At 34.6% G+C, this 19,910-nt stretch overlaps 1 protein-coding gene across 8 annotated transcripts in view; it reads right to left on the reverse strand.

Annotated features, from left to right (window-relative positions):
- Positions 1–301: 301 nt before the first annotated feature.
- The window catches only part of LOC138323307 (paired box protein Pax-5-like), a 69,495-nt gene continuing 49,886 nt past the window's right edge, over positions 302–19,910 (reverse strand). For 5 of the 8 annotated variants that reach the window (XM_069267822.1, XM_069267818.1, XM_069267819.1 and 2 more), the window contains 8 exons: positions 16,154–16,374; positions 12,276–12,346; positions 11,762–12,026; positions 11,297–11,416; positions 10,124–10,354; positions 7,900–8,019; positions 2,817–2,927; positions 302–2,462 (listed from right to left, as the gene is read on the reverse strand). In XM_069267822.1, the coding sequence (XP_069123923.1) occupies positions 2,347–2,462; positions 2,817–2,927; positions 7,900–8,019; positions 10,124–10,354; positions 11,297–11,416; positions 11,762–12,026; positions 12,276–12,346; positions 16,154–16,374 (1,255 nt within the window). In that variant the 3' untranslated portion in view covers positions 302–2,346. The remainder of the gene's footprint in view (positions 2,463–2,816; positions 2,928–7,899; positions 8,020–10,123; positions 10,355–11,296; positions 11,417–11,761; positions 12,027–12,275; positions 12,347–16,153; positions 16,375–19,910) is intronic. The other 3 variants (XM_069267824.1, XM_069267823.1, XM_069267825.1) reach the window with 3 other exon arrangements.

Here is a 19,910-nt window from a genome sequence, read left to right on the forward strand (position 1 = left end):
ATAATTTGTTAAGAATTTTAACCAGTAAGCGTCGTTTATAACGACTACAGATCAAATGAAGGAAGAATGTTTGGTTCAGAAAATATAAACATGTAAATAAGACAAAACTTAGAGATAGATTATTTTCATAATTTGAACAATCTTCAAAGGAAGACAAAATCAGTCAAGAGTGATTAGTAACTCCTTCAGCTTCGAAAATGTATTTATGCGAGAAAATATCACAAAAGATGCGATGGTCAGCAAAAATGATTTTAAGTTGATAAACATACAGGGTGACAAACAACACACACGGCCACCACAGTAAAGGTAACAAAAGTTTATTGGCAAACACTGAAGGATGTCAAAAAATTGTGTTTCTATGAATGGATATAATTATGTTTGTGATAAAATGCATCGCGAGAACGACAGATAAATGAACTTATGATTACATCACTGATGCAAACTCACGTTTCAGAGATTCACCCCTCTTTATATATTGCATCCATTAAAAATATCGACGAGGGCTTCGCTCAGAACAATGCAATAAGCATATACCCTGAATTATATATTTACAATAAAATACACATTTATATAGAAAGCTAGCACTTAACCATATATTATATTGTCTATTAGTGCTACATTAGGGATTTCTAAAAACTAGGTTAGTCACAATTTCATAAAAACGTATAACATGGAGACCTCGTCTCTTAGAGGAACACAACAATGAGCATATATGTATCGCCATGACGTCATCTGGCAAGACAAAACAATCACGTGACCATCATAAATCACGTGACATGGATTTTCAATTCATTGAGTAGACAAGCAGACACTATGGTCATTAACAATTGTACTGAAAATTGCAATGGAAGATAACAACCCTATGAAATAAGGGAAAGCTACTTTTGCAGATGATAATAAAATGGTTTTTATTGAAGAAATGAAATTATGAAATAGTTGAGCAAATTCTCATAACATTGGCAAGAATACCCTACAATCTGGTGGAGAATTGACAAAAATGAAATGTAAAATTATTATGACACATTGCTTTTATCAATATTTTGTTCTCAAAGATTCATTTACTTGATGAAACATTAAAGGAGAAAGTTAAAGCTATAATAATCGAAATATAGGCATTCAAATTACATAAACCCGTATTGAATCGTTATCTTAATGGACGCTCATTGGTATGGCGACTTCTCCGAATGTCATTTAACTCCACTTTATATAAATTCAGGAAAACAAGAAAATTATAAAATGGTCTTATATTAGATTCGAAATTATGTTAAATGAATTGATTGCTTCAAGAAGACTATAGAAATTGGATAAAACAACTTATATGGCACAATGAAGTTTGGTATGAATGATTTACTCTCATGTTACTAAGTAATTCGTTTAATTTACAAAATAGATTCAACTGGTCCATCAGTATTATGCCGCCAAAATTTAATAGTATGCGTCCAGATACCGCCCCGTCATGACACAATCAATAAAAATATGTTAATTTAAAAAACAACATAATACCTAATAGAATATATCGCCTAATGAACGCAAATTAATTAAAAACTATATCGTTTAACATTTGGATATTTCATTCTTTATTTGTCTAATTTTGTCGCGAGAAAAAAAATGCTCAAAATCGAAGTAAAAAAACAATCTTAAGAAATTAAAGCAGACGCACCTTGTATAATAAATTCTTTGTCTAGTTTTTAAAACAAAAACGTTATAGTTATACTGAACATATCAATGCATTATCTATTGGTGTAGATTGGTGTGGGCTTCAATTTCTCACTAACATACAGAAATATATATATTTATATATCTATTATATACTATATTTCTTCAAATTAAATACATTCTATCCGGCAAATATTCTCATCACAACAGGACGACACATATAAGAACCAAACTCTCGTATCACTCTTAAAACCATCAATTTCGCACATGAAATGAAATATCATATGTCGGAGTAAATACTATGCAAACAGTAGAAGATGAATGGTTGTACTAACCAATGTGGAATTGTCTTATCAACACACACAACAGATATGTGCATGACATTAGAGATAAAGTCTTGTTTCATTTGCATAAAAACTAAAATAAACGGGGCTGAGGTATGCATGTTTCCAAAGAGTTCATCATGCGTCTGTCAACACAGCACGTGCGTTTTACACGCGTCCATAAAACATGTGTAACCATCCAATAAAGTTTGCTTCACATGAGCAGAGATCACATGATACACTCTATCTTTCATTTTCAATTAACATACTACAACTTTTCACCACCATTCCAGGAAACGTCCACATGGAAAGTCATTGGATATATCACATCTCAATAAAACAAACATATTTCTCTGTCAATGACGCCCTACGTCTTCGAGGGACTAGCCGCCGCAGCGGCAGCCGCCGACGGAGCTACTGTCGTGTTGTTGGCCTCGCTTCGACCTCCCGCTACACTAGAGGGGTAGTAATATGCAGGGGTATCTAAACAACGAAACAAATGCAAACAGTGAAAAGTACGGAAAACCAGGTCCGGGTTAAGTGTAACATTCAGGACAAAGCAATTAAAACATACATTTAATTAATATATGGAATCATGGAAAATAAATGACTGTTAAATATGCATTCAAAAACAATGGTAACTGAACAGTTTGACATTTATGTCATAACTAACTCACATATCAAAATAGATTTGTTTTAGTCATATTTTACTAACATAATTTTGACAGATCAAACACGCATTTAGATGCATCTAAAAACGACATATTGCCCAATATTCTATCAATTAGTTATGGGAATGGCATTAAAACACGAGAAGAAGAATTTAAAAAGTCTTACTGAGTATTCCCCCTGGTCCGTATCGCATTGTCCATGCTGGATCTGTTGTGTAGGGTGTGCCGACAGCGTTATATTGAGTATAGGGCACAGCTGTGTTATAATAATCACCGCCTACAAAAATTACAATAAGGTTTAGGGAATAAATTCGGAAAATATAATACGACATTTTTGTTTAAAAGTAACATTTACAATATCTTACAAAAAAGGTTATTTCAGTAGAATTAAATGTGGAAAATTTATAAATAAACCATAACTACTTATTTCTAAGTTAAACTTTTCAAAGTAAAAAATATCAATATCTTTATTAGTAAGAATAATTGTTATTAAATGTGGGAAAACAAAAGTAAGTCATTTCGAACAAAAAACCCGATACACATAGAGAAATAATTATAAGTAATTATCTGTAATGATTACTAACTGTTTAAATGCACAAACTCGTGTGTTGTTATCGCGATACGTGACAAAAACTCCCATAATGCTATGTGTGTTTGTGAGAGAAATAACGTTACACGCAACGGTTTGAAATTCTGAAACACAGGACAACAGTTTGTTCGCTTTAACTTCTATAAATGTCTGTTTTCTTATGTTAACGTTGGGTATAAATGAACTTGTAACCGTGTCAGGTTACCGGTGCCTTAAGAATTGATACCGTCTTGTTTTACGGGAATGGCAAATAGCCAGACTGATGAACATGATAGTTAGGCCTTGTAGCACCCCAATGGGTGTTTATGTGTTCTTCGCCGAATTAGTTGTTACATACCAATAGAAAAGTAAACAGCTTGAAAATGATCATATTACCTTCCTAATAAAGAACCAAATGGACTAAGAAGTACACATCCCATTAATGAGGGACAGTTCATGATATACTATTCTACACGTGATTTATTATAGTCAATCTATAGCTGATTGACCTGTTATCATTTTACTTTGTGTTCGTTTTGATACTGAAGGAATGCTGCAATAAGTTATAAGTCTAAACATAGCACGTAAAAAAGTTATTTTTTATTTTACTTATCTGTTTTAATTGACAATGGCCAAATCGAGTTGATTAATTTATTTATCACATGTTTACAAATCTGTTCATTTTGATACCGAAATAATGCTACAATAAATTAAAACTATATGTCCGCATGTTTCATGTTAATCTGAAAACTACCAAACTTCATGTCAATTCATACCAGTTTCATGTAAATTCTGCGAACAACCTACCTGCAGGTAAATTATCCGAACTACTTATCTGCAGGTAAATTCTGCAAATTATTTTTTCTACACGCCAAATAATTACTAATCTACTTTAAATAACACTACATTCGAATAGTGACAGCAAATAAACTAATCAGTCCAAATTAATACAGGCAAACACTCAAAACCATTTATAATTGATAATATGATTGGGGCATGCTGATCGTTTATGACTAAGACTGTTTTATTTTACACTGATCTTCAGTAATCTGTTAATACACATCAGACTGGTTAAGAAGGCTTTCTTTCATGTTAGGTAACTGTTCCAAGGGAGTTTGGTTTTAAATACCGGGGAAGTGGAACTGTTCAATTCTGTTAAAGGGAGTGCATATATCTTTATCCGGAATGATAATGATAATGGATTGATTAAAGAAAATGCACATATTGTTAGTGGTTGTTGGGTGAAAGTGAGTGGAATCTCTGCATTGCCTTACAAATGAAGCAATTAAACTCTAACAATTACTGATCAAAGATTACTGATACTCTTCGCCGTTACTCTATTAAAAGTCCTCCGAGGCCAATTATTCAGGGGACCTTTCAGACAAGATAGATTAAATTGAATATGGGAATAAGAGATCTGATTTCGATATAAACACAGTGGACCCGGCGCTGGATGCTGTACGGCGGGTTATCTGATTCCCGGGAGGGGGACTTTTAACAGATATATGGGGATTGTTCGCCCGACAACATATTGCAACTGTAATGTTTTGTTTGCGGAACAATATTGATTGTTTCTTCGGCACAATTATCACCAGACATGTTTCATCTTCGGGTTCATATTTCTGTCATTTCTATCACAGAATAATGATGTTATCAGACAAATAAAACATTAGGAATCTGTTAATTTGTCCAGTCCGTCCGCGCCGCAACCTCGACGATCGTACTCGTTGGAAGATAATGCTGGCCTGCCGTATACAGGCGAGGCTGGGTCCTTATCTACCTGTGGTTACAGATCCTAACCGATCTCATTATCCTTGTGCTGTTTTATCGTCCTATATTCACTTCCTGGCATTTTATTTCCCTATTTTACCATATCTTTGTGCTTTATACAGTGAACGTGTCACCATTCTTATCTCAATAAAATACACGACTTATAAAATAAACAGTAATATCAGCAGTGCATCTCCCATTAATAGGACAACAGATTAATGCTGTATACGATTATTGATGTTCATTGTCAAAAGAGGCATCATCGATACGTTGATCAATGAATTAATTACGCGAAATATTTTTATTTTACATAACCCGTCACAGTGAACAAAATCGCCAATGTGAGTTACAGGGGAGAATATTTTTAGGATTACATTGACACTAATGAGAGAAATAATAATTTGTTTTGCCAAAAATTCATTTTGGCTCCGCCAATTGTTCGCATTTGATTTTAATTACATAATAATATGCTGGTTAATTATTTAATTATGACACATTTTATTTAAGTAGATAATTTGCTAATAAAGGTCGAAGTTTTAGATAAGACTGGAATGAAAGCATGATTTCCTTCGAAACCCACGTTTACAAAACATTTTGAAAATGAGTTTAAAATAGAATTACTGTTCGTGTCAGGTCTACAATTAGGCATTATTAATTGATATATACATATAATGTTGTCTTCAATGATGAACTGTTTAAGGACGGCAATACGTAGCAGTGTTTAAAAACGCAATTATCGCCTTATTTTGAAACCGTCATGGATTAAAAAAAATATTGGTTTACGTGTCGCTATAATTCATGATGGTGTTTAATGCATGAGAAAATGTCATTTAGAATTATATTGGAAAGCATCACTTTAAATTAATATCAAAAATCTACTGAAATGATTTCGTATTCAATTGATTCATTTTAAAATCTCTTATGTCAAATGCACACGCAAAAACATTGCTTTGAAACTGTTCCATGCAAACTGGAATCTGTATCAGTTGTGCACATCGCTTGTCCTGGGAGGCAGGCGAGGGATGTTTTAAGTTGATCGGTTGTTACTTGCACCGCTATTGTTTAGTAATGCTATTAACCCTTCTCAATCATTACAATACCAGTGACAAATGCACTCTCGGGGCCATTAGCGGAATATGGGAGTCTTACTTCTATTAAGTGTATTGTTATGGAAAATCGACTGTGAACATCACTTTCATGTTCCAATCACAGTTGTCGTTTTACTCCCAATATTAATACCCGGGTAATTTAGCTGATGAAATGTAGTAAAAACAAGCGAAATGTTAACAAGCTTGCGTGTCAAGAAGACCGATTCTGGCGACTACAAATTACTTCATATGACACTACACATGGTCTACTCATACACAAAATGTATTCATTTAATACCGCAAATCTTACTGGGTATTAACCAATTAATTCATTAATGATGCATTTGTCATAAAATTTGCATCAAAATACGAAATCTTTTCCCTTATTTTTTGTGAGAATTCACATAAACAAATTTGTAACAAATAAACAAATATATGACTGAAATTTAATTTAGAATAATTGGAATAAAACATATTTATTCAATCGTTATAATAAATAAATATGTATTGAATGCTGATTTATATTGAGTAAAGGGATAAAGAGTCTGCTTATTAATCTATATACAAACGAAGGAAAAATAAAACAGATGGGCATATCATCAACAAATATCTTCGAAGAGTAATTTATTTTCTACGAATGTTACTTCAAGCAAAAACATTGTCCAATAATGTATCGATAAATGTCAATTATATACTCATAAATTTCATCTAATATACCCAAACAAGGAAACAAATAAACATTGCAAAGGGCTATTGAGACCCGCACTCCAGGTCGACCTCTCTCCGATAGTAAGTTGTTCAGTAAAATTACGAAATATTGATGACAGGCTCAGTGAAACGAAACGCGTCGCTATAATAAGACAGCCATAATACGATGGCCTTTTTGTCTTGTATTTGTTCCATAGCAAGAACATCATCAACGACTTTAATTGTTTAATCTGTTCCGGGATGAACAGACCGTGCTTATAGTTCCACAACATCGGTATGATTGATGAAAGAATTTCTTATTCCGTTTGAAAGGACAGAGTTGACAATGCAACCGAATTATAGGCCCAGTGAACATGTCTTAGAACCACTGAGTTGGAAAATATAATTTTGTCCGCGTACATAAAGAGAAATTAAATTTTCCTCGAATAGCAAGCATCGTTCTCTCTTAATGATCCGAAATATAATGGAATGGTACCATAGACAGTCAATTTAGCCTTCGGAAATTGAACCAAGAACAGTTGTTGGAACAATTTAATAGACCGCCCAGCAAACAATGAGGCGAATAGGACGAGTTCTATGAAGGTAATGAAAGAAAAGAAAAGGCGAACTTTAAAACAAGGCCAAACTAAGTATTAAATCTAATTAATAAGCTACTGAGTAGCGATAAAAAAGATAGGCAGCAGAAAGGAATAATTTCTAAGATAGGAGAAAAGAAGTGATACTTTATTTGTATTTAATGTTTTCATTATTTTTATGAAAAACTATTAATGTTGTATGTAGCAGAAATGAAAAGAAAAGTCTGCTTAAAAGGTTACATAAGAGAAATATGATCAACATGGCGGCAAACCTAAGGCACCAATGTCGCTGAATATTAATGATAACTACCGGCTTAGCTTAGTGTGAAGTGTTTCATTAAACCTATAAATTATAACTTGTAACCTTAGAAATAGAGAACAAAATTTCCACAACTGTCAAGGTCGTTTGTGAAATGACATACTTCTGTAAATCAACACTTTGTTCATAAACATGTATACTTTATTCTTTTACAATTTAAAACCAGCCACCTTTTTTACTTTAAAAAGTGTAAACACTTTTACATAATATATATAACTTACTGGGCGCAGTGCCGGATGTGTAGTTGCCTCCAGATATTACAATGGGAGGGACAACAGTCCCTACCACGGGCTGATTCGGATATGTTGCATGCGTTGTAGAATTAAAACTGTTAGCTTGACCTAGACAAAAAGCAAACATTCTGTATAATCTCTCAAATATCATATAATTAAAATTCACGTTATATCAATACTTATCTTTTTAATTTTCAGACACTGAACGCCCGAACGTAATTATTTTTATCGAATCTTGCAATAAACCTCATGTCAACCAATTTTGTTTGAAGCCATGCTGGATAAATGCCGTCGTGTGATCGCTACACGCACCTTAGGACACAAGATAAGCTGGTGAGGCTGTAGAAGCACCTTAGAATGCAGATAAGCCAGCGAGATGTGAGCAAGCGTAAGATGTGAGAGACATGCAGAATGTAATTTTGTTAATATAGAGAAAGCGGAGACACAGAGTTGTAGCGTGCCTCAGTGATAACGATGTGATCTCGGTTAAAGGAAGCTGCTAAATTGACAGGATATTGGCGCGGCTCTCTAACTTCAGCCATCAAAGAGCGGCGAGGAAATGAGCGGTGTGTCAGCATTTCGTTTCAATCAAATGTTCTTGGCGGTTTAACTCCATATCAAAACATGTCGTTAGTATTTCACACCATTTTGCACAATATAGATAAGGATTCGAATCAAATCGAGCGATATGTATCACGGAAAATTGGAATAATTCTACAACTCCAAGTAGCATCTAGATTTGAACATTTCTAGTTTGATAAGCTTAGTAGTACGCCAGGTAGAGCGACGCTGACAGAGTTGTGCTATTTTGTAAATCATGGGCCAGATGATCAGGTTTAAACAGTGCTCAACAGAACAAAAAATGTCTAATTTACTAAAGTAAAAAGATAGAAAATTTAATCATTTAAAAAAGGAAATATTTTCATAGATCGTGCTACAGTTTATTCTAGTACTAAAACCATGATATATAATAGTTATGGATATAACATTTCTTTTCCAATGATATCTAGCTCTTTCCTTAAACTTCGAAAATACTTATATAATTGAAATCTAAATTTTTCAAAAAGCTCAGTCAATTTACAGCCACAAATAGCTATGGTTTCGACTGAGTCATAACAAACAAAATATTAAGTTTCCAACTTTTCTCTGACAAAGATGTTTTGATCTTAATAGGACAGTCAATGTAACAATAAACCTTATTTTCTTTCTACATATTTTCCACTTTTTAACCGTTTAATTCCCTTTAATGATGACATGTAATTTGAGTAGTAATTTGATGATTCTCATTTGCGGTCAACTGTATGGAAGTTATACACAGTGAGTGCTCTGTTCCAAGTGCGATCTATTGTGTATGTGCCGAGTATGATAACAGTATGAATAGTATAATAATAACTATTGTCTAATATGTATAAATATGGCATTATAAAAGATGAAGTTAAATGACATTTCGTTAAATATGTAATCATTAGAACAGATATATATAATTACATACTGAGGATTTTAGTTGAATAAATATTTCTAAATATCAGTACCGAAAGAGTAATGAAACAGTGTGGTATCATCAAAATAATTCTTAATTAGAATATAAGAAAAAATATTAGTTTTAGATTATAAAATTATATGCTATATCCACGACGTCAAAAGCAAGAAGAGTTATTACAACTAAAATACTAAAGCACACTATGAAATATTATATTTCTATAAAAGACTTCTCTTATTTCTACGGAATTCAGAAACTATAACACAAAACTTTGAAACTGTCGTCACTACTTGAGAATAGCTGAGACTGTTGATGAGGATATTTTAGGATGAAATGATGTATGAAAAGCCAAGCGTGATAAAAAGCTGCTGACCCCTCGGCCAATACCCTTATAAGTAGAATCAGTAGTTAGTTTCTTCCTCTATTTTTTCGGGTCCGTTGGCAATTATTGGTAGATAGTAAATCATTATAGATAGACAATATGTTTTCGATACAACTGTAATTTATCGGAAAATAAAGTTCAATTATAAATAATTGATGGAAATTGACACAATGCATGTGAATTACACGTTAATTACAGGTTGTGTGTGCGTTTTTTCTTCGCAGCCGGAGTTCAGTGAAATATCAACACAGGAAGATGGTGCTAGTTGTGCAGTTATTAATACTGGGATGACCGAGGGATAAGCAACTCAGCTATACTTGGTTCTAGGCAAAAATTGAAGGTATGCTTACTTGTAAACTGCCCCGTGAACGACGGTAGCGCATAAGGCTGGGTGAGGGTGGGCTGAACGGGTTTAAGCTCTGTCAGGTTGCTTCCACCTGCTTGGGAGGGGGTTCCAGGCTTAGGGGAGGGTGATTTTGTGTTGTTATTATTGTTGTTTGTAGCCGTGATATTTGTAGTTATATTGTTGTTTGTAGTAGTAGTGTTATTATTCGAGGGAGTTGTATTGTTTCTGTTGCTTGCTGAAAAAGGGGAAACAAAATTCATGCTAGGTATTGCACAATGCACAACAATTACATAACACATTCCAAGGAATACAAATAATTAGGTAAATATGTATATGGTTCACATGACTGATACAAAAGCAACACATGATTAAAATTGCAATGCGTGACAAACGAAAAAGTGATACTATATCCCTGAAAAGAGCACTATTTCAATCCAAAAAGAATTCAAATATTTCTTATCATCTTAAGGCTTTATTTAATACCCGAAAATTATTGCAACGATTTGACAATTTTTGATCAAATATATAGAATAAGCAATCACATATCAATATATCAAAGTTTTTCATTTCTTCAAGCATTTAACAAAATATTTAAGCACCTTTAACCCGACTTAGAATATCAAAAGTAAATGCTAGGCATCGATATATAGTTCAGCATTCTGCGTTTAGATTATTTATTACAAAATTCCTTGTACGACTACTCTTCTCCTAAACTACCGCGGATGGTGAAACTATCGTGATTGCATTTTGCAACGCAACGACTTATGTCAAATCTGATATCGAAATCAAAGAACTTCTGGAAAACCTATTACCTTCTCTAAAGTAGCACATCACTATTTTTATCATTAGCTTTTCAAGTCGTGTCAGTCCTATCTGTGAAAAATTACCCAACACCAGTCAAAAAATATCAGAGAAGAAAAACAAGTTATCTTCCCATCGTTAAAACGTCCCAATAGTGATTAAACATGATTTATGAAACAATGACTACAGCAACAAGAACACCATACTGTTGCCATACCATATGAACCTGCATGCAGGAATATAAATCTACCCCCATTTTATACACTTTGTCGACAACCTTAAGCCTACTGTTTGGTCTTTTTAAAAAGTATCCAAAATAAAATATATTTAAGACAGTCAAAGAAGATGGTTCTGATGAGGGAATGACTCTGCATACCTTCGGCAAAATCCCCTGCAGGAATGTGTTCGCCCGTGATTCGACCATCAGCTGTCACCGTCACAATGACGGGCCTCACAGACTGGGCATTCACTGTTATAGGTGTAGTTATGGGTTGACCTCAAAATCAAAATAAAACTCGTAAACTAAACTTTACAAAACAAACGGAACGAAGAAAAAATAATTGGTAAATAAAATCATTAATCATATGCATACATATATTACAAGGGTTACACAAATTAGCTAAAATAAATCGCAACTTCTTATGAAAATAATAGCATTTACTAAAACTAGAAACATTGATAAGTACACCACACAAACGAAAAGGTGCAAGAAATAATAATATATATAATCAACAAATACATGCAGATCAGTTAGTTGGTGTAGCACACACTCACGTGTATATATATTCACACACAGATATAATAAACACAAATGCAAACTAGTTACTTCTAAAACACTTACCTATAGATGGAGTGTAATTAGCTGTGGGGTTTTGAGATTCTGAGTTTGTCACTGTGCCTGCCATGGCAGTGGTCGGCATAGTATATTCCACAGTTTTAATTTCATTTGTTGACGTAGAAGCGGTAATAAACTGAGCATTATAAGTTGGGGGATGGCCCCCTGGGGTGTAGATTTGTGCCCCATTTGGTAAAATCACTGTTTGATGTTCTTGTGGAGCTCCGTTTTCAGTGCGGGATAACTTTGGTGGACGGGCGGCATACCACATCTTAAAAAAGATTTTTAAAAATATTTAAGAATTTTCACAAAATTTTCTTAAATGCACAGGACAGACCAAAGAACAATAGAATACAACCTATCATACTGCAACGGGTTCAAATAATAATTTAATAATTTCTATACATAGAGTTAAAACTTAAAATAATGTTGCGACTTTTTTTGTCCTCCTATTTTATCAATGAGTACTATTGTTACTATTAACATTAAACCAATGTTAACATAAACAAAATATACTTACATCTACATTAGTAACATTGTTATTATTGCCTAATGGCTCGGTCTTTACTTCCGGTTCATGTCCATTTGTAACTGAAATAACAAATACATGAAATTAATTGTTGTCTGGATTTATTAATTGCGGTAAACAACAATAATTTCATTTGATTTATTTATAAGATGTAATCTTACCAAATGTTGGGTATTAAGCAGGAAGCATGTGTTAAATAGCTTGTATTTGTCATAACGATGATCATCAAGAATTGAGTCACTCGTGACACTTTTGAAACACAAGGCCTTTACCGTTGAAAATGGCAGTTTGGTCAATTTATTTTGAATGTCGTGGGCTCTTTGGACATAGCCCAATCGAATGCCTAAAGATTCCGTTGAACCATTCCTCAATTACTATTAATTTCCTTCTCTGATCGTGTTCCGTACTACTTAACTTCTAAAGCATCGGCGCATTATAATAGAAAATCGGCCGAAACATCCTGAATTCTGTGGGGCTGGTAATACACGCTAGTTTGCCGGATGCCAATTCAATGCAAGTAGCATTAAGTTAGTGACACATTCAAGAGGTGTCTCTTTTTAACGAGAAGACAACGAGTCAGAAATCTGATTTAGTGTACAAAAAGACCTTCCAATAAAGTCGTAATGAACTTAGTCTGATGGCATTGGCTTATTCTACCAATGTGATTCTCCCAAATAAGTAGCATCTACACACCGGCTCTTTGTAATCCCTATTGATAATAACAGAGTTATCTTTGATTGAATTACACGATATCGGACGTGGACCAATTCATGGCCACATTTACATGCCAGATAGTGTGTAAAGGAGCTGCCCACACTTGCACGCACACAAGGGGCTGAGTACGATACAAATCTTGAACACAAGAGGCTGTATCATAAACGCGCTTCCAATACACGAACAAAACATATGGTAAAGTAGAGTCTGTGAAGAAAATAAAATGTTTCAACGTGATGAAATGTTCAAATTAGTAAAATGGTTTTTAGCTGGAAGATACATTGCGTCAAGTAAAATCAATGACTACAGCAATTAATTGAGAACGGTACTTTAATGGTAGACATGGGTAAACGTATATAAATTACTCTCCCAGAAGTCAATTGTAGTCTTGTACATTAACAGTCCCGAACGGCCTTACTGTAGTCAGACAATTTCTCCCTTGGATGTGTATCAGGTGAAATGAATGTGATGATGGACAAACGATTCACACTGCAATTTGTGTTTGACTACTGGAAGATAAGGTCGGTTTGATTCCGAGCATTCTGACGCTGCTGCAGTTAGCAGGTACTTTAATTGTTGTTGCCTTACTCGGGCACTATGATCATTTAATCAATCGATTGGCTGTTACAAGCCGGCCCGAGGCTGCACGTGCGACAGGTATCCCGTACCATCCTACTTATCTCATCGATTTATTCAGCCTGCTAATTATTATCAGCCAAGGTGTCCTTAACGGTAAATAGACTCATCATATTGGCCACATTCATGGTACTGATAGGACTGCCACACGCTCAGCGTTTACTTATACCCGCAAACACAGCCACATCGCCGTTAACAGGTACTCTGGGGATACTATATGATACACATTCGGACCCACTGGGGCAGCGTGAATGTACCCGATAGATTTTCACTAATTATCATAAACATATACCAAAATGCATTAGGCAAATGTGCGAATACTAACTATACGAATAACAAAATTATCAAACATTTTCTTTGTTTCATCATACATAAACGATGTGGTCAACAAAGATATCAATTAATTATTGATAGTGTCATTGTGGTTATAATGGCCGTAAAGGTGAGCAGTCAATATCAGTGAAACGAATTTCGATTAAGTATCTATACAGATAGAAGAACAATGAACCACATGAGGAATTTATGACACACTATACTCTCCTTATCATAATATCTATATCAACAATGTTAAATTCTGGATCCGAAAATAATATATTCCGAATAATAATGCAGAAATACTTCCTATTTCAATTGAAACTAATCTGAAAGATTTCGAAATTGGACTCAATAAGGAAATGGAAAAGCACAAGGTTTGTAAAATAGCATATTGATTTTTAAACGTTGAGACCAGTTTATAAATCTGAATTGGCCAGGAACACCACTTGCACCTTTTCGTTATTGACGAAGTATTGATTAGTGGATGTTTGTGTCGACTAAAGCGTCCTATCAAACTTTATTGCATTTAGCCAGACAGGCATATCGGATAGTCTTCCAAGGTTTGTCAAGTCAGCTACATATTAAATATCAAATATACACGTCGGTTTTTTTCGTGAAATTTACACATAAAAAGCTTATTCTGCTAATAGATATTACAGGCAATTTTTTAAACATGAATATCAATTTGTAGCGAGCAATGTGAGTTATGACTTGTCAGAATCTACCTAGTTTTGAATAACCTGATAGTCATCTGTAATCCACGTGTGTATGAAAAAATAGTCTAGAAATCCGACCATACTAAGGAATAGTCGTATGGTAGATATTGCTAATGAATTGTATCATTGTAAATGTCATCTTGTATGGATTTTAGGGAATTGAATAAACCAACCACACCGGAAGGGCTAAGCCAAGACATATTTTTCTTCCAAAGATAACATTTACAAGCTGCCATTGTCGACGAGCTTTTGATGATTAATTTTATAAGTTCTGCGACTATAACAATGGGTCTACGGCGCAAAATGCGGACACGAAGCCAGCTGATCTCTATACAAATGAGCATTGTATTGTTTTGGCACGCCTTTATGTTATTTTTCATTCCCAGTCCAGATATGAGATAATAGGTAACCGAATAGCGTGATGGACAAAGTCTGTTTTTGTGCGACATTCTTTCAACATTTAGGTCCCAGATAAAGCCAGCTATCTCCAAGGTGGTGTTTCGAGATATACAAAAACTTATCTGTTCTATCTATCCGTTTTGTGTCAGTCCACGCAATGATAACATCTCCACCCATTCTGAAGTTGGTTTAAACTTATAAAGCAACGCACCGTTCCGTAATGGAGTTTCCCAAGTGTTTGGTAGTTAACGTATAAACGTTTTCTACTTGGGTCATTGCTAATTAGTAATTATATGCAGTTCTACTATGAATGTACGACAGTTTGAGGGTAAAATTTACTCAAAAGTTAGTCATAGTTCCTAATAGTCTCCGCACATTATAGGCCATAATAGTTGGTTTTGTGTTAAAAGACTGTATACTTAAAACTAATCAAATACACATAAGTCTTTACATTAGCAGGTCCTGGATCAGTAACTTATATTGAGGCAATGGTCTGTTTTAGATGTGCAATCAACACCATATTTTAACTTTGTGATTTGTTCCGCTTCCATGGATGCCTTCACACTTAAACGATTATTCAACGCTGGTACTATTAACACTTCTACAAATTAAATTAATTATCAACGTTTCTACAATTACACAACTAGGATAAAATCAAAGGTATTCAAAGTATTTTATAAATTTCCATTTTAGAGGAAAATATTGTAAAGAAGTATGCGTAAGCGAAATGGAAGATGTATTTAAAACTTACTTAACGATTAAAAAGAAATCATCATTCTTGAATTAATTAAATCTCCGTAAGAGCAGAAGATATATTTGGTAGTATTCCAGGTTTCAAAAACACCCCGGAGCGTCCAATTAATTGCCCCACGCGAAGTTCCTTTATAAGCGTCAAGTTTGGTCACAAACATCCGTCAGTAAATACTACCTGATGTTTTCTGACTCATTTGTTCAAACGATTGCAAAAATAAATTAAAAACACAGACAAGTAATTCCTTTTGAAACGAAAACAAATAAATGACATCTCTCATGTTAAGTTAACGTTTTAAATTTCATCCCATGTTAACTATACTAAAAATGAATCCTTACCTGGTTGGTCTTCACGTTTTCGCTTTACGCTGGCAGGATCAGCCATACTTTGAGCGTTTTGATTTGGAATGCCCAGTATCCCACTTATAGAATAAGTTCCAGTTCTCTGGAGAGAGTCTGCATTTGGTGAAGAGGTATGTGACAGAGGGGGACTCGAGGCATCGTTGGACGGGCTAGGGGAACCAAGTTTTGCTTGATCTGCCATTCGGTTACGTACAATTCTGAAATAATGAATAATGATTGTGAGAAAAGAGAGCAACCAATGGTAAAATAAATTTACTAAAATAACTATCTCATTTTGCTTACATTATCAGAAAGTGAACATATCTCAGTTTCAATCCTTATAGATTTTAGATTTTCCAAAATACACTTTGTTTGTAGGTGTAAGTAGGTTATGAAAACAAAATGTCTTGTCAAATCTTATACATTTATCAAGAAGCGTATGCTATTTTGCGACGCGATATTATCATAAGAATTGTCCTATTTGTGTATGTTTCAGATAGGCACGAGTGTCTGATGACGGTAATGACAGAAAGGCGAGACAGAATCTGTGAAACTCATACATCATCAGAACTTCCTCGGATCAAAATGAGGCACAACCATGCATTTCTCAAACCGTAAACAAGAGCACATCGGCATTGTCAGCAGGACATCTTTGAAAACTCTATCAGTTTACGTTTTCGTTTTTCCGAATTGACATGTATCATTGCAAACTGGTAGCTAGTTTCGGTAAATTACCTAGCGCCAATTGCCCTGCCTTTACACATCTAACGCCTGTGGTCTATCGTACCGAAGAGGTCATGCTGGCTTTCTCAAGACTCCCCACAAGTATTCTACGCCAGGAATGTTCTTAATGAGATGATTTACAACTACACACAAGACTCGGTTGTTTACGTAACACCCATCTAATGGATCAGTATGCATTTATACTTAAAAAACAATGACTGTCTCATCTTTTCGAATATGAATTGCTAATCAAAATCCGTTGATAAATCACGTTTTATTTCATATTGAATTATGCTTACGCAACCAAGATCATTTAAAACTCAAAAAATACAAGACAAATTGTATATATTTTTGAGACGAATTAAGTTATTCAAAGACTTTGTGATTTGCTATTTTTATAAAGTAAATTGCTTGTCATTCTATTTTGGTAGGACCTTTAACCTATTTTGTTCCTAGACTATACAAACATTTTCAGTCGTCGAAGGAGCAATGAAGTACAACAAGACCATTCTCACATTGTTTTTGTGTTCTTTTGTCATCTGGAGATAAGTACGGGATCCGGAATCGTTTACCACATAGTCAATGCTCTTATCTGAGTGGCCGGGTATTGCATGTATCCGTCACCCTTGGCTTTTGTTATCTCACGGAGTTTCTACCAGACAAACATCTCTGTTTCTTTTGTGTGTGTGATTTGCGGTATGAGAAACTAAAGTCGATTCTCGTGTAAGAATCCCGGTGAAGGGGTCGTGTATGTGATGGGACACCTGAACACAAGTTTGACGTTTCTCTTAGTGACACTGACGACTCTTGGACACGAAACGTAGAGGAAAACCTCGCCCGTTCCCCTCTCATCCTATACAAATCCCTACACCACTCCCATGGACAAAACTCTCAATACTTCTGTTTGTGTACCTATGAAGACAATACATAAATAGATTGCCTTCCCAAATATTTTTTACACTGCTCCCATGACCATCAAGCTCTCAACTAAATTTGGTTGATGATTTCTCCTTGTCTTATTACATCTTGAATTTTTGAATATAGTTCTTTACTCATTGTAAATCAAGTAGTATCATGGTTTTTAAAACACAAAACATGGTCATTAGGACTAAACGTGCCAAGAAAGTAAGCCCGGTCACAGTAGGTCTTCAGATTCTATGGTGGTTTTAATATGATGTAGCATATGTTTGTTACATTGTCCATTCCTGGTGGTTGCCGATTTATATGAGGCATAATTAGTGAGTGGATATAAGTTCTGGTATATCGTCACATTTAAAGTCATTTGACGTTTTTTCTAGAACATTTCAGTGCAAACACATTCGGGAAAGCTCGCGACGTGTTAATATTAAGGAAAGTATAAGTGGTAAGATGGCGAACAACAGACACCATAGTTGTTGGTCGTGTTCCGTTAAATATGGTGTGCTCAACCTTTTGATTTTACTTTTCTGAATGAAAGGGTAAGGGTGACGTATTTTACGGTCTCCGAGTGGTACTCTATGCACGTTCGGTTTAAAGTTTAACTGCAGCACTCGGCTCTTGGTTTGTGGTGGGTAATTGAGGTCTATTATTGGTGGTCTGTACCGAAACGACCTATACACGGCACTCTGTGAGGACTCAGTGAGCACGTAATTCCTCACTAACCCGAGAGGACACGGGACACTAGTATTGTATAGCCCGGCAGTAGTAGAAAAAAAGGAGCAAGAATTCGACTGTAAAATTTATTTTGCTAGTGTTTCGTCGTTCCTGACATTCGATACCCGTCACTTGGATTCACATCATCAGGAGCTAACTGCCAACTGTACCGAGTGTCCCCTTCAGAAATAAACACATACCCTGCGTCTGCTATCCCCAACGTACCCGATGATTCCTCATAAAATTCAATGCTAAACATAAACTAACACGGCCCAAATCGCTTCCTTATAATGGTGATTGAACACGCAACCATCCTCAAAACAGTTTCAAATTTTCGAGCAATTATGTCATTTTCCAGAAAGATTCAGCGGAATCACGACAAACTTCCCGATGGAGTCTACCATCTGTGGTGAATTGCGTACAATGGCTCAGTAGGCTGATTTGACGCACGTCAGCATATGCCACCATGTCCATGTAGTTGTTAGCATTATCTTAGCCGTAACTTTATGTTGAAGTATTAATATTCAGCAATAACTTTACTTACGTAACCATATTGTCATTATAATGATTATCTTTCATAAATATACACGCCATCTCAATAATGTAAGTAGGAACACGACAACAATCTATGGATAAGCCAGTCTTCATTTATATCATTAATAAAAAATGTACTTTATCATATTGAAACATTGTTTTAAACGTCGATAATTTCAATCCCACAAATATGTAAAAGATATAGGCATAAAACAAAAATGTGTGTTTTTCCTTAACAAATAAATACCAAATCTTTATAGAATATTGATAATAATCTAAGTAGTATTTTTTAACCTTTTAGTAATATTACTTTTTTATTCAGTCATTTTACAGCTAAATTTAGATATAATTTACTTTGTAGAGCATCAATATTAAAAGGCATTTTAACAAACTATACATAATTTACTAAAGAAAATGTACTTGTATGTATCGTGTAAAACCCACCACATTATTTAATGAAATATTAATTTTGATGGTATCTTATAAATGTTTAAAAAGCACGTGATAGATAAAACAAATTTCCTCTCATAAATATATATACGATGACAAATGCAAACGTTTTTACACAACAATAGCAGCCAATCGTAGCTAGCGTTTCCAATATTCAAGTGTTTTTTGTGTTTCTATAAACCTCGATCAGCCCTTTGCTAGTTTATACAGGGTACACGTGGACCAATCGACCATTATTTTTATTCTGTTCTGTTCGAGTCATTTCGCATTGCCTATATCCCAAAGTTTTAATGATTAATGAAAGATACATGCTATCCTTGCCTTGATTTGTAATGTATTACCACTCCTGAAAAACATCCCACTTGAAATTTTGAAAAGGATCAAGGTCTTAAATGATGAATTTGGTCAGAAGTAC

This window comes from Argopecten irradians, chromosome 5 (genome assembly GCF_041381155.1).
Source record: "Argopecten irradians isolate NY chromosome 5, Ai_NY, whole genome shotgun sequence".
Classification (NCBI taxonomy): Eukaryota; Metazoa; Mollusca; class Bivalvia; order Pectinida; family Pectinidae; genus Argopecten; species Argopecten irradians.